General features: G+C 43.0%; 1 protein-coding gene across 3 annotated transcripts in view; it reads right to left on the reverse strand.

The window, feature by feature from the left end:
* The window catches only part of LOC115110257 (NEDD8-conjugating enzyme UBE2F), an 89,951-nt gene extending 79,650 nt beyond the window's left edge, over positions 1-10,301 (reverse strand). Inside the window, exons 1-3 of one of the 3 annotated variants that reach the window (XM_065013221.1) lie at positions 10,078-10,301; positions 8,479-8,582; positions 4,446-4,581 (exon numbers count right to left, since the gene is read on the reverse strand). In XM_065013221.1, the coding sequence (XP_064869293.1) occupies positions 4,446-4,563 (118 nt within the window). In that variant the 5' untranslated portion in view covers positions 4,564-4,581; positions 8,479-8,582; positions 10,078-10,301. The other 2 variants (XM_065013222.1, XM_065013220.1) reach the window with 2 other exon arrangements.
* Between the last annotated feature and the right edge of the window lie 6,438 nt (positions 10,302-16,739).

The following is a 16,739-nucleotide window of genomic DNA, read 5'->3' on the forward strand; positions in this document are numbered from 1 at the left end:
GGTACCACATGAGGGAGGAGGATGTCTTCCCGTTAATGCACAGCATTGAGATGGCCTGCAATGACAACAAGCTCAGTCCGATGATGCTGCGACACACCACCCCAGAACATGACGGAGCCTCCACCTCCAAATCGATCCTGCTCCAGAGTAGAGGACTCGGCGTAAAGCTCATTTCTTCGCCGATAAACGCGAATCCGACCATCACCCTTAGTGAGACAAAACCGCAACTCATCAGTGAAGAGCACTTTTTGTCAGTCCTGTCTGGTCCAGCAACAGTGGGTTTGTGCCCATAGGCGGCATCGTTGCCGGTGATGTCTGGTGAGGACCTGCCTTACAACAGGCCTACCAGCCCTCAGTCCAGCCTCTCTCTGACTATTGTTGACAGTCTGAGCACTGAGGGACGGATTGTGCGTTCCTGGTGTAACTCGGGCAGTTTTTGTTGCCATTCTGTACCTGACCCGCAGGTGTGATGTTCGGATGTACCGATCCTGTGCAGGTGTTGTTACACGTGGTCTGCCACTGCGATGACGATCAGCTGTCCATCCCGTCTCCCTGTAGTGCTGTCTTACACAGAACCCAAACCGGCTGCGCGAGTGTGCCATCCTGTGCCATTGTGCATACATTTATTTTGTCTCCCGACACCAAATGCGATCACGACACGCAGGTTAAAATATCAAAACAAACTCTATACCAATTACATTAATTTGGGGACAGGTCGAAAAGCATTAAACACTTATGGTACTTTAGTTACTTAGCTTGCTAGCTAATTTGTCCTATTTAGCTAGCTTGCTGTTGCTAGCTAACTATTTTGTCCTGGGATAAACATTGAGTTGTTATTTTCCATGAAATGCACAAGGTCCTCTACTCCGACAATTAATCCACACATTAAACGGTCAACCGAATCGTTTCTAGTCATCTCTCCTCATTCCAGGCTTTTTTTCTTCTCTTGGATTTATAATGCGATTGGCAACTTTTATAAATTAGGTGCATTACCGTCACTGACCTCGTTCGTCTTTCAGTCACCCATGTGGGTATAACCAATGAGGAGATGGCACGTGGGTACCTGCTTCTATAAACCAATGAGGAGATGGCACGTGGGTACCCGCTTCTATAAACCAACGAGGAAATGGGAGAGGCAGGACTTGCAGCGTGATCTGCATCAGAAATAGAACTGATGTCTATTTTAGCCCTTGGCAACGCAGATGCTCGTTGGGGCGCACGAGCAGTGTGGGTGCAATAATTAAATAACATAGATTTCTACATTTATTTTGCAACGCAGATCTCAGCGATCACTGCCTCATTGCCTGCATCCGTAATGGGTCAGCGGTCAAACGACCTCCACTCATCACTGTCAAATGCTCCCTGAAACACTTCAGCGAGCAGGCCTTTCTAATCGACCTGGCCGGGGTATCCTGGAAGGATATTGATCTCATCCCGTCAGTAGAGGATGCCTGGTTATTGTTTTTCATTATTATTATTATTTTTTTTAAATGCTAACCATCTTAAATAAGCATGCCCCATTCAAGAAATGTAGAACCAGGAACAGATATAGCCCTTGGTTCTCCCCAGACCTGACTGCCCTTAACCAACACAAAAACATCCTATGGCGTTCTGCATTAGCATCGAACAGCCCCCGTGATATGCAGCAGGGAAGCTAGAAACCATTATACACAGGCAGTTAGAAAAGCCAAGGTTAGCTTTTTCAAGTAGAAATTTGCTTCCTGCAACACTAACTCAAAAGTTCTGGGACACTGTAAAGTCCATGGAGAATAAGAACACCTCCTCCCAGCTGCCCACTGCACTGAAGATAGGAAACACTGTCACCACTGATAAATCCACTATAATTGAGAATTTCATTAAGCATTTTTCTACGGCTGGCCATGCTTTCCACCTGGCTACCCCTACCCCAGTCAACAGCACTTCACCCCCCACAGCAACTCGCCTAAGCCTTCCCCATTTCTCCTTCTCCCAAATCCAGTCAGCTGATGTTCTGAAAGAGCTGCAAAATCTGGACCCCTACAAATCAGCCGGGCTAGACAATCTGGACCCTTTCTTTCTAAAAATTATCTGCCGAAATTGTTGCCACCCCTACTACTAGCCTGTTCAACCTCTCGTGTCGTCTGAGATTCCCAAAGATTGGAAAGCAGCTGCGGTCCTCCCCCTCTTCAAAGATTACTGCACCTGTACATAGCCCACCTATAATTTAGCCCAAACAACTACCTCTTTCCCAACTGTATTTAATTTATTTATTTATTTTGCTCCTTTGCACCCCATTATTTTTATTTCTACTTTGCACATTCTTCCACTGCAAATCTACCATTCCAGTGTTTTACTTGCTATATTGTATTTACTTTGCCACCATGGCCTTTTTTTGCCTTTACATCCCTTATTTGCTCACATCGTATATAGACTTGTTTATACTGTATTATTGACTGTATGTTTGTTTTACTCCATGTGTAACTCTGTGTCGTTGTGTGTCGAACTGCTTTGCTTTATCTTGACCAGGTCGCAATTGTAAATGAGAACTTGTTCTCAACTTGCCTACCTGGTTAAATAAAAAAAATAAAAAACGCCTGCGCAAGCACACAAGCGGTGTGGTCAGCCTATTAGGCGTGTCACAGTTCGGACATTGCAATTTATTGCCCTGGCCACATCTGCAGTCCTCATGCCTCCTTACAGCATGCCTATGGCACGTTCACGCAGATGAGCAGGGACCCTGGGCATCTTTCTTTTGGTGTTTTTCTGAGTCGGTAGAAAGGCCTCTTTAGTGTCCTACGTTTTCATAACTGTGACCTTAATTGCCTACCGTCTGTAGGCTGTTAGGGTCTTAACGACCGTTCCACAGGTGCATGTTCATTAATTGTTTATGGCTCATTGAACAAGCATGGGAAACAGTGTTTAAACCCTTTACAATGAGCATGTGAAGTTATTTGGATTTTTACAAATTATCTTTGAAAGACCGGGTCCTAAAAAGGGGGCTGTTTCTTTTTTTGCTGATATATTATATTATGTGTGTGTGAGCAAATGATGGAATGAGTGCTTGTATGTGTGTTGGAGTGTCAGTGTGTGTGTAGGGCCCTGAGAATGTGCATAGAGACAGTGCAAAAAAGTAAATAAATACAAGGGTCAACTCAGATGACTGTACAGTAACTGTAACCTCAACCTCACTAGGGAGTCCTGTGGGGAGAGAAGGGGTTACTCTTTTGTGTTCCCCTTTCCTTACCATCTCTGCCGGTGCTGAGGTGAGAAGTAACTTATCTTGCTCTAGGTACAGCTTAGGAGCTTCGATACAGTGCTGTGCAATCAATATTAAAACAATAAATCATGACACAATTGTGAATGGACTGTCTGTACTGCATATGTATTATGAATGGGTACTGGGCTATTTCCACCAATACAATTCATTGGACTGATGCAGTTTCAGCTCCACACCTTTACAGAAAGAAAAGCATGTTCCCTCCCTCAGAGGGAGTGTTGGACTGTGTACTTTGTGGCAAACTGCCTTCAGTGGATGTTAGGGTGAATGATTAAAAGAGGATAAACGTTGGACATTATGCCCCAGTGGTAAGATACAAAACAGTAATAGCTACAGACAAGGAGGTGGAGAAGGAGGGAGGTGGAGAAAGAGGGAGGGAGGACACATGTGAATCTGTCAGGGAGTCTAGAGGAGCGGATGACGACGAAGCTACATCCGGACAGTGTTCCTGTTCTGCTAACGTTCAAAGCCCACCTCCTCAATCACTAGACAGATAGGCACAACCAGAGATGTTTGACTCTAGCTAGCTATTCAGGAAAGTCTAGAGGAAGTGGTAAAATGTGACCTTGCGACGGTATCGGCTCTGCACTGTGTAGGCTAAGAGCATCCAAACATAACAGACAACTCAAATGACAGAGAGAATTTGACAACTTTTTCTGCCCTTGAGGGGGAATTTGTATTGACCTGACCAACACAGGAAATTAACAAAAAGAATAAGCCATTAATGTAACTCAAAAGAAAGAAAAAAACAATACTTGGAGGAACCACAGAGAAGAGACTGATGAAAGAACATCCACAGTGACTGAACAGAAAGACATCCATTCTCCTTTGCATAAGATGGGCTTCTGACCTTGAATTTGAATGGATTTTTAAAGAAAGCAGAACTACAGAGCTTGAAACAGAACATGGAGTGTTGAGGAATAAAACTAGAGGAGATTGGTCAAGGACAGACGATTAAGGGACTGGGATGGTGAGACTATAAAGAAGAAGAGTGAGCAACAGGAATACAGGGATCAAAATGTAAAGAACTAAAGACAGTATGAAAAGATTAAAAAATAAAGACAGACAGATTTGAATTTCTTTGAAATTCATGAGAAGAGCATTAGGGTCACCCAGATGCTAGAAGTCTGAAAAGACTAAACTGGAGGAGATGGATAGATACATTTATAGAAGGTCATGTATGTTGTACCTTTGATGAGCAGCCGGTCCCTGATAGAGACCCTGTGAGAGGAGTCGGAGGGGCCCCCAGGGGCCCTGCCAGTCTTCACCCCCTCGTCCCTCTTCAGTTTACTGGCCAACGTCAGCATGGCTACCCTACACTCTCTCTTGAAAACACACAATAACAGCAGTGGATCAGTGTGTGACATGATGCATAAGAGACAGGGATGTAGTGATATTACAATAAAATATGACCAAGTCATAATAGTAGTAGGCTATAGACAACATGAAAGGAGAAATAAAAGAATGAAATAAGCACTCAAAACCCTGAATACACTTCCCTTTGCTTGATGTTCATATTACATGAAGTGAGGTCTTGCCAGAGCATGTACAGGTGCTAACTGCTACCCACAAAGCCCATTGTCCCACCAGCGTGTGGCTGGGTGTGTTAGTTGTGGCTTCTTGTCCCCTGCAGGCCCAGTGGAATTGGGACACTTAGCACCCCTGGGACTCAAAAAGTCACTGCATCCCCCAAAAGCCACTGCAGCAACAAAGTTGCTGAGAACAGCAGTGGCTGCTCAATCACATAACCTGATGACTTATTCATGCACCTGCAACATTCACTGTCGATGTCATGTGAAACATGTCTGATAGACTGGCGCAGTGGCACACCTAACGGAATGAATACAAAAATCACTTAGCTTGGCCACCGGCAGCCAGAACCCAAGTCAGCTACTTGATGTTAACACTGTCATGCGAGACCACAAAATCAGTGGTATTCAGTTATAACAAGACTTCTTTGTGGAGCTACCTTCCATTGTACTTTCGCCAGTGCTGTTACTTAGCCTACATAGAGTTTGACAGTTTAATAGTGATTAGTCATTTAAGTCAGAGTTAATTCAAGCATTACTCTAAAACACAAAGCCCATGTCTGATAGCTCCTCTGTGTGTTTTAATGGGCTGAACTTCTCCTCAATCACTTCCCTAGGCTACATTCTACCACCACAGAGAAGAGACCAACCAACCAGCACTTGACCTTCAGCCAACAGAAACACTGTTGTCCAAAAGAACAACTCTAGCTAACAACTTACACCTTGCATTCGTTGGATATGGGCCAGGTGTAAGCAATGTCCCAGTGGCTTGGGCAGGAGGCAGGCTAGGGTAAAGGCATAGAGGTTAGGTGTTGTTTTCAAACCAAGTCCCAACAGTAACCATTTCCCAAGTCAGTCCTTATGGACCCAGATTCGCCCTAGTCTAATTCATGTTTGTCCCAGACATAACAGAAAACGACATAAGTGCTTAAAAACATTAAGGGGAGAGGTAGTATTAACTTCCCAGCTGTTCCCGCCTTTGATCACAATGAGTAGACTAATCACAGCCAGGCTAATTAAGAGGAAATAATAAAGAGTTTACACTGTAGTTAGAAAAGTAACATTTGCATTCCTGAAACATTATGTTGAAATATAATTAAAGAAATTAAACTAATTGATTGCACCGAAATTGGCCATTTTAATTTATAGGACTCACAATCATCCATCTATATATATATATAACCTAACATCCGATTTGGACCATTGGTCTAATTCTTCCCAACAATGAGGATTCTAATAAAATGATCAAAAGCTGCCAACGGACCCCACACCAATCCCACCCCAACAACCTGTATAAAGTATCAGTTATGTCTCCGTGTCATCCTTCGTAATGTAATCCATGTGAAGCTGGTGTTGTTATATTTCCCGTTTGGAGAAATTAGCCATTGAAGTCGATTGCATTATTTAACGTAAATGTGTTAAATAAAACAGTGTGTTCGGCCCGCCTTTTCCTGTAGTCTACGATCAGCTACGTAGTCTTGCTCACATTGAGGGAGAGGTTGTTGTCCTGGCACCACACTGACAGTTAGTTCTCTGACATCCTCCCTATAGGTTGTCTCATCGTTGTCGGTGATCAGGCCTACCACTGTTGTGTCGTCAGCAAACTTAATGATGGTGTTGGAGTCGTGTTTCGCCATGCAGTCGTGGGTGAACAGGGAATACAGGCGGGGACTAAGTACACACCCCTGAGGGGCCCCAGTGTTAAGGATCAGCGTGGCAGATGTGTTGTTGCCTACTCTTACCACCTGGGAGTGGCCTGTCAGGAAGTCCACGACCCAGTTGCAGAGGGAGGTGTTTAGTCCCAGGGTCCTTAGCTTAGTGGGCACTATGGTGTTGAACGCTGAGCTGTAGTCAATGAACAGCATTCTCACATAGGTGTTCCTTTTGTCCAGGTGAGAAAGGGCAGTGTGGAGTGCGATTGAGATTGCGTCATCTGTGGATCTGTTGGGGCGGTATGCGAATTGGAGTGGGTCTAAGGTGTCCCGAGGGGATGCTGTTGATGTGAGCCATGACCAGCCTTTCAAAGCACTTCATGGCTACTGACGGTCGTCATTTCGGCAGGTTACCTTTGCTTCCTTGGGCACAGGGACTATGGTGGTCTGCTTGAAACATGTAGGTATTACAGACTCGGTAAGGGAGAAGTCGAAGAGGTCAGTGAAGACACCTGACAGTTGGTCCTCACATGCTTTGAGTACACGTCCTGGTAATCCCTCTGGCCCAGCGGCTTTGTGAATGTTGACCTGTTTAAAGGTTGTTTTTTTTACACAAAGTTGCAAAGAAAATATTGTGATCCATTTAATAAACACAGGAAACCACTTTCACACTGATTTATGGTAAATGATGCAAGCAACTTCAATGGCTCATTTCTCTAAATGGGGGGGGGGGGATAAAAATAAATAAACATTTAAATCACCAGGAATGCACTTCAAAGGATGAAAAAGCTATACTTCAAGCTGGAGCTCCAAACGACTTGTCAGATACAGAGAAATGATACTGTCGTGGTTGTTGGGGTGGGATTGGCATGGTGTGTGAGGGGGACCATGGGTGGCTTTGGACCATTTTATTGGCTACCACACATTTTACTCAATGGCAGGAAGAAGTTTGGTCCATATTGGATGTTGAGTACTATATTTGTCGAATATTATGCGAATCCTATAATTTAAAAGGGCTAAAAGGTGTCCAATGCTCCAAAAATCCAACTCCACCCACAAGCGTAGATCAATTGAGTGAAGCTTGTATGGGCCTTTGGACTCTTGACTTTAATCAGCTTGTTTACTGTGTTCTCAGTAGTCAGCTCAGTCTTACAATGAGAAGATGGTTGGCATGATGCAGGTTTAAAACTCTGTCAACACACCTGGATGCACTGTTATTTAGGGCCATTGAGGAGCTGTGTTGCTGAAATCCCCCCAAAATGCTTGGCAGCAGACGACAAACTGTCAGGGGTGATGCAGCACAGAAATACAGCGGCTCAGTGACAACTTGTAATTTCTGTATGAGTCATTCGCCCGCTATGAGACTGGCCATCCCGATAGGGTTATACTCTTAGTTCAGCTCTGAGTGGATGTCATATTTGGCTAGGACTACTACCCGGGATAATTAAAATAGTTCAGCTTGATTTGAAGAATCACTGACTGACTAGCCTACTCAGTTTCAAACAAAGGAATGTGTCTGAATCGGCATGCATTCATGCTGCACTAAGAACTGCAGTCAAGCCTGTTCTTGAACAAGTTCAAGGCAGAGTTTATACCAGACTATGATGAAGTTGTTTCAATCCATCAAATCATCCTTGTTCTGAATGTAAAAGGAACAAAAACCACCAGGCCTGGGATGTCTGCACCTGAACCAGAATATCAACCCCCAAATCTTAAAATGAATAGGCACTGCCGCACTAGGCTGCCTGTGCCTATGTAGAGTGAGTGCTTGTGTTTATAGGAGTGACAGAGGCCTAGGTATCAGATATCAGTGTGTCCATGAAATGTGCCCAGTATGACCCCCACCTGCTTCAGCTGTCACTGCCTGCCTGCCAGCACTACAGGGCAGGCTCACGTACTGTAGCTTTGTCCCCCGACAAGGGATTCTGTTGTTGGGACATTGGGCATGTAAAAATGGCTTGGTGGAGCCATCTGAGCGGTTGGCTATAGATTCCCTTACCTGCTAGTGACTTAATGCTGATTGACTACATTTCTGACTCACTACAGGTTGTCCGGCAAGAACAAGGCAGATGTTCCATATCCAGAGTTTTATTCTCACCACCACACAGTTGTACACACATACAACAAAGAAGTAATCTTGTGGTTCTATAAAAGGAAAGAAAAAAAACCACATTAATGGAAGCTAATACAACTGGATCTACACATAGCCAACGATCTGTATCGGCCCAATGTCCCAACCAAATCTCTCGTTGCGGCACGAAGCTAGCTCAAAGTGCAGTCTGCACAGGGCCTACATTTAGGCCTAACTTAAAAGCCACTTGTCCTAGCTATGTTAACAGACAGACAATGTAAGTCATTCCACAGCATGTTCACAATAGATTGGTTGTTAATTTCCCATAGCACAGCTACCAGTGTCTTTATTTCTTAATTTCATTGCATTGTACTTACTTTCCGGTTGGTCCTTTTGCAGGTAGGAATGTGAGACAATATATCGACAGGAAAGTAGAATGAACTACAATTTTCAAAGTACTGGCAGTGCTTTCAGATTTCTATCACCTGAAGCATGGGCAAAAGAAGAAAATACATGCATGCCACACAAGGATACTTGCCAAGCTCGTGCACAAGTTTAAATGGGTCTGCACAAGCTTCAGGTGATAGAAATCTGAAAGCACTACCAGCACCTTGAAAAGTTGATTGAATTATACTTTCCTGTGGAAACCAGACAACAGGTAAAGTAAGATAAAATATCATTGTATTCAACATTATGGTTTGTAGAGATAGTGCAAGGAAACGTTTGCCTGTTCCTAGCACTCATTTATGTCAGACGTTGAATCCAATAAAATTCACCTTTGGGTCTCCAGGCTACTAGTTTCTCAGCTAAATGAAAGCAGGGCAGAGCTGCACTGCACCAAGGCAGGCAGCCAACAAGCTAAGACTCCCCATATAGTTATGTAATGCCAGGATTAGGATGCTTTTGACAAATAAACTATAAGTGAAACTCAGGACTTAGTTAGGGTGTGGCAAGCAAGGAAGGCGATACTTGCACAGATAGCTAAAGCATAGCTAGTTACACAGCAAGAAAACCCTGATAAATAACGTTAGCTAAGATTAGTTGTGACATCAGTGTAGTAAACATATTTAGCTAACGTTAACTAGCTAACTTTACACAACGTTTCCTGTGTAGTAGCTAAAGTTAGCTACTGTAGTGCTAAAAATGCAATGACATCACATATGAAGCTAACTAGGTAGCTAGACAAGTAAATATTTAGGAAGCTACTTATTTAATCACTCCCGCAATCTAGTTAGCTATGGGTTTAGTTTAGTTAGCTAACTTTAGTAAGCTACATACCAACATAGTAGAGTAGTTAAGATGTTAACGTTAGCCGCTAGAAACCTAGGTAGGTAGCAGGAAAAGTAGCTACCAACTGGCTAGCCATCAAAATATGCACTAACTTTCAGTGTTACAATGTTAGACTGGGATGACAACTGGAGCGATTCATAAAAACACACCTATGGGTGATAGCTATGTTTCTACCAGAGATATCTAGTTATATAGCTATTGTTTTTATCGAATAAAATGTCACTTGGCTTGCTAGCAAGCTAGGCGAACATGCTAGCTAATGTCTGCCCCGTTGTTTACCTGCTGTCTCAGAGAAACGCTCCCTCTACACCATAATCAACGACACTCGGAATCAAGCCTCTTGCTGCACCTGCAGCGACAGATTAAAACTGAATTTCCGTCGCCAAACAACCTCTCAAATATATAATGAGAAATGTTAATACTGAAATGTAAAAAAGCTGACAATCAGTTGTAACAACTCCGCTGCCGGTGTCATTAACGGAAGTGCAGGGATTGTTCCGTTAGTTATTGTTGTCCGGCCAAATATCAAATAAAACATGTGTTCCGCTAGACAAATAAAATGAAATAGGCAACACAGTTGGGCAAAATATGTAACACATCATTATTATGTTATGTAGACAACACAATATTTTATTGTTTTTTAAATGGCAATGTGATTATTTGTTGGAAAAATATGCCAGCATGTTCATCATGGCTTTATCTCACAATATGTTGTCATTTGAAGCACATATGCTCATATGCTTAAAGAGACGGTGCATAAAACATGAAAACACAGAAACGACACAATATAATTCATTCAAAGTGCTTTAGCTAAACATTTAAAGTGAAAGTGCAATATACTGTATACTCGAGGGACCAAAATACTATCTATTACACAGCCTAATGGCAGTTGGAATAAAATAGTCTATATAGCTATCCGTTTTAATTTACTTTGAAGAAGTCTCTTTCCTCTTGTCCGGCTGCTGTTGTGACTGAATTTTGAATGAAGATGATGAGTACTGTCCTGTAAAATGCTTTCAAGTTTTAGGAGGATGAGTTTTGTGTACAGATTGGTAGCTGATTCTTGATCTATACCAATTATCCTTACCACTGTCCCTATCAAGCGCTGAAGCTTGACTTGGTCTTGCACTCGCATGTTTAAAAACACGCATATCAGACCAAAGGACAGCACACTCTGTTTTTATTTCACCTTTATTTAACTAGGCAAGTCAGTTAAGAACAAATTCTTATTTACAATGACGGTCTACCAAAAGGCAAAAGGCCTCCTGCAGGGATGGGGGCTGGGATTAAAAATAAAAAATGTAATAAAAATATAGGACAAAACACACTTCACGACAACAGAGACACCACAACACTACATAAAGAGAAGACTAAGACAACAACATAGGATGGCAGCAACACATGAAAACACAGCATGGTAGCAACACAACATGACAACAACATGGTAGCAACACAACATGGCAGCAACATGGTAGCAGCACAAAACATGGTACAAACATTATTGGTTACAGACAATACAATACATCATGTGAAGCAGCCACAACTGTCCGTAAGAGTGTCCATGATTGAGTCTTGTCTTTGAATGAAGAGATGGAGATAAAACAGTCCAGTTTTAGTGTTTTTTGCAGCTCGTTCCAGTCGCTAGCTGCAGCAAACTGAAAAAAGAAGTGACCCAGGGATGTGTGTGCTTTGGGGACCTTTAACAGAATGTGACTGGCAGAACGGGTGTTGTATGTGGAGGATGAGGGCTGCAGAAGGTATCTCAGATAGAGGGTTGTGAGGCCTAAGACGGTTTCATAACCCTGCAGGACAGATTTATAGAACATTTGTAAGACATTGCAGTCAACTTTATAATGGTTCAGTTTGTGTTAAAAAAAACATTGTTGCAATTTCTTCATCTTTGCAAAGGCACAGTCATTTAATTTCAGTTTATTGTCTATTTCAATTCCCAGGTACTTATAGGTGGTCACTCTATCGACTGAATCCCCATTGATCTTTGTAGAGGGTAGTGGAGTTTTGTTTAATCTGAAATCAATTTCCTTCTCTTTTGTTTTCTTAACGTTTATTTCAAGAAAGTTATCTGCGCATCACTAGACACATTTTGCAGTTTCTCTGTCAAAACATTGAACAGAGGCCTGGTCTGGGTGGAGGAAACCCACAAAAGCGGTGTCATCTGTATATTAAAAGAAATGTGTGGGCTGTGTCGTTTGAGTACAGGCTGTACTGTATCGGTGAAAGTACACAACCTTGAGGGGCTACCGTGTTCACCGTTCTAGATGTAGAGAAGGCGGAGTTAAACTTTACTTGTTGAGTATGGTTCACAAGGAAACCCCACCAGTAAGTGGGGTTGGATGGTGTTAAATGAGCTATTGAAGTCAATTAATAACATTTTCACTAGGCTATTTGCCTTTTTTAACTAAGCAATAAGACCAGAGGAGGTTTGGTATATGGCCAATATACCACGGCTAAGGGCTGTTCTTATACACGATGCAATGCGGAGTGCTAGAACACAGCCCTAAGCAGTGGTATATTGGCCATATATCACAAACCCTTTGGTACCTTATTGCTATTTTAAACTGGTTACCAACGTAATTAGAGCAGTACAAATAAATGTTTTGTCATCCCTGTGGTATACGGTCTGATTTACAATGGCTTTCAGACAATCTGCAGTCAGGGCTCAAACCACCCAGTTTATAAATGTTCTTATAAACTGGGTGGTTCAAGCCCTGAATGCTGATTGGCTGACAGCTGTTGTATATCAGACCGTATACCACAGGGATGACAAAACGTTTATTTGTACTGCTCTAATTACGTTGGTAACCAGTTCATAATAGCAATAAGGCACCTCGGGGGTTTGTGGTATATGGTAAATATACCAAGGCTAAGTGTAAGGACCGACGCTGAAGATGAGAAGTAAGTACAGGGAGTGATGGAAAACGGACATCAAACAAAACAAGAACGGCGTCTGGATGGGGGGAACAAAACGACATTACGACAATAATGCTGACACAGGGAACAAAACTGAGGAACAGACAGACATAGAGAGGGCAATCAACAACGTGAAGAAGTCCAGGTGAGTCCAATGAGCGCCCATGTGAGTAATGATGGTGACAGGTGTGCGTAGTGATCGGCAGCCTGACTCCCTCGAGCACCAAGGAGGGGGAGCGGGTGCAGGCGTGACACTAAGGGCTGTTTCCAGGCACTCCGCATTGAGTCATGAATAAGAACAACCCTTAGCTGTGGTAAATTGGCCATATGTTCAGTGACAGCTGGAACATCTTCTGGAACAGTTAAGCGAGATGGTCTGCGCATGCCTGAAGTGCCTTGCTGCTGACGCCGTCGGTACCATATGATTATCGTGGGTTGACACGTTGAAAGTATTGCTTGACGTCATTCACAGAGATCTGTATATCAACAGCTGGTATGCTGTCTATACTGTCCAAGGCCACTTTCTGCTGCGATGTAAAATCACACGTCAAACCTACAGCCGTGGCTAAAAGTTTGAGAATGACACAATTAAGAGAATGACACAAAGTCTGCTGCCTCAGTTTGTATGATGGCAATTTGCATATACTCCAGAATGCTATGAAGAGTGATCAGATTAATTGCAAAGTCCCTCTTTGCCATGCAAATAAATTGAATCCCAAAAAAACATTTCCACTGCATTGCAGCCCTGCTACAAAAGGACCAGCTGACATCATATGTCAGTGATTCTTTTGTTAACACAGGTGTGAGTATTGACGAGGACAAGGGCTGGAGATCACTCTGTCATGCTGATTGAGATCCAATAACAGACTGGAAGCTACAAAAGGAGGGTGGTGCTTGGAATCATTGTTCTTCCTCTGTCAACCATGTTTACCTGCAAGGAAACACATGCCGTCATCCAAATCAACCATTTATCGGATCATCAAGAACTTCAAGGAGAGCGGTTCAATTGTTGTGAAGAAGGCTTCAGGGCGCCTAAGAAAGTCCAGCAAGCGCCAGGACCATCTCCTAAAGTTGATTCAGCTGCGGGATCGGTGAACCACTAGTACAGAGCTTGCTCAGGAATGGCAGCAGGCAGGTGTGAGGCGAAGACTTTTGGAGGATGGCCTGGTGTCAAGAAGGGCAGCAAAGAAGCCACTTCTCTCCAGGAGAAACATCAGGGACAGACTGATATTCTGCAAAATGTACAGGGATTGGACTGCTGAGGACTGGGATAAAGTCATTTTCTCTGATGAATCCCCTTTCCGATTGTTTGGGGCATCCGGAAAAAAACTTGTCCGGAGAAGATAAGGTGAGCGCTACCATCAGTCCTGTGTCATGCCAACAGTAAAGCATCCTGAGACCATTCATGTGTGGGGTTGCTTCTCAGCCAAGGGAGTGGGCTCACTCACAATTTTGCCTAAGAACACAGCCATGAATAAAGAATGGTACCAACACATCCTCAGAGAGCAACTTCTCCCAACCATCCAGGAACAGTTTGGTGACGAACAATGCATTTTCCAGCATGATGGGGCACCTTGCCATAAGGCAAAAGTGATAACTAAGTGGCTCGGGGAACAAAACATCAATATTTTGGGTCCATGGCCAGGAAACTCCCCAGACCTTAATCCCGTTGAGAACTTGTGGTCAATCCTCAAGAAGCTGTTGGACAAACAAACCCCACAAATTCTGACAAACTCCAAGCATTGATTATGCAAGAATGGGCTGCCATCAGTCAGGATGTGGCCCAGAAGTTAATTGACAGCATGTCAGGGCGGATTGCAGAGGTCTTGAAGAAAAAAAAGGTTCAACACTGCAAATATTGACTCTTTGCATCAACTTCATGTAATTGTCAATTAAAGCCTTTGACACTTATGAAATGCTTGCAATTATACTTCAGTATTCCATAGTAACATCTGACAAAAATATCTAAAGACACTGAAGCAGCAAACTTTGTGAAAATTAATATTTGTGTCATTCTCAAAACTTTTGGCCACGACTGTACAATAGAAACTGTTCAAAGGATTTGCAAAAGGTTATTTTCGACGGTCACACAATGTCTCTTTGGTTTGTAGCCTGTGATGATATGTAGCACTTACCAGGCTTTCCAAATGTCCTTGTCCTTGAAAAGGTTTTCTAATTTGTCTTTGTATGCTGCCTTTCACTACTTGATTTTGCCTTTGATTTGCCTTAATATTTTTCATTTCTTCTTTCCTGCCACCTGGTTTAAACACATTTGTTTTCTGGTTGAGGAGCTCTTTTAATTCCTAAGTTACCCACAGTTTATTATTGGGGAAGATGTTGACTCTCTTTTGAATAATGAGATCCTCACAGAAACGGATGTCCTCAGAGACGGTATCCACTGCCTCTTCCAGGTCATCGGCGCTGTCCGCCAGGACCGCCCAGTGAGTGGCCTCAAAACAGTCAAAAGAGATAACATTTTACTTTTTTTTATTAGAAAATGTAAATACTTTTGTGGGAAAAACCTTGCTTCTCCTCACCCATTCACAAAAGCTAACAGCCTCAGCTAACTTCTAAACACTAGAAATGACCCAAACCTCACAATGCTACATAAGCCTACTATATTCACACACACTGACACAAGACTTGGAGTGTTTGGGTTTCCGTACCAATGTCAGTTCTGATTCCCAAGCAACAGTGCCCTCTTGCTCTGACTGTCAAGGCCAGCATTTGGTGTCTCATGAATGGGGCTTCACTGTCTGTTAATGCCAAGTCATAACTTTTCTGTTTTACCCAATGTTACAGGCAGCAGAGCTAAATAAAAACTCAGAAATTATGAGCATGAGAGAATAGGAGCAATCCACGATCCAAATAAACCTAAAATAAAAAGTTCTGCGAGCCAGCACTGCTTTTCTATGTTGTTTTTGCCACTTGTTGGAATCAGACGAAGATGTTGGAGAGAAGTGCTGTTATAATTGGAAAGATGTTATCAGGAGGCTGACCAGCCAGTTCCTCTTTGCATTTCATATCATAGTGCATCTGCAGCAGAGAATCCCTCAATCCTGAACCACTCATTCTAACAATGACACAATGGTCTTCGGCTACCCACCCTTTCCAAAGGGATTATTTCTTCAGCAAGGCTGCCACCCTTAGTTTACATTTTGGGAATGTTGATAAGAAGGGCCTCGGTGCAGTAGCTGAAACAATGTATTTATTATCTCTAAAATCCCTATTTAGCATCTATGGGGTTTTCAGCAGTATTCAGGCATTTCAGTCATTGCTGAAGTGAGGAACTCATACTTTTTGTTTGTTGAAATCTGCTGCTGTGAACAACACATATTTTCTTAAAGGCGTAATCTTTTCACCAACATTGAATGAGATGTCAATGCTTTCCCCTCTATGTCATCATCAGTTCCATGATAGAGCTACTAGCCAATTGGCCCTCTCACAAAGCAAATACGACTTGGTGCAATGAGGGTCTGCTCTCTGCTCTCTCTCTCAAGCAACATGTGTTCACGACAAGTCAGTGTCTGATTAATGGCCATCCACTTCCACGATATACAGCCACAGAGCAGGCTAGGGGTCAGATTTATTATACTTTTGTTCTTATGAGTCTGAGTCTCATTATTCTGTAGACTCTGAGGCCCCAATGACAATAAATGTCCCAGAACTGAGGGTGTATCTATACATGTATTACTCCTGTGGTCTGGTCCTGGTCTGGACTCACTCTTATCCCCTGGTGTGACTGTGGCTCCAGAAGTGATGTGGGACTGAAGGATAGGAGTTCATCCCTCTTTTGCCCCAGTTTGGCCCCCTTATTGAGAGAAAGTATGGATGCGAAACAACCCGCTGTTCCCTGCCCTATATCACACACATGCACAGACACACACACTTTGCATGATTTGTGGGGGTGGAAATCTGGCACAGCAAGCTGCTTATTTTGTTCCAGGAGTGGAACCCACTTTCTATTGAATGTTCTGGTTGGCTATATTTTACCAAACATTGTGATGGTCTCA

This window comes from Oncorhynchus nerka, linkage group LG3, assembly GCF_034236695.1.
Source record: "Oncorhynchus nerka isolate Pitt River linkage group LG3, Oner_Uvic_2.0, whole genome shotgun sequence".
NCBI lineage: Eukaryota > Metazoa > Chordata > Actinopteri > Salmoniformes > Salmonidae > Oncorhynchus > Oncorhynchus nerka.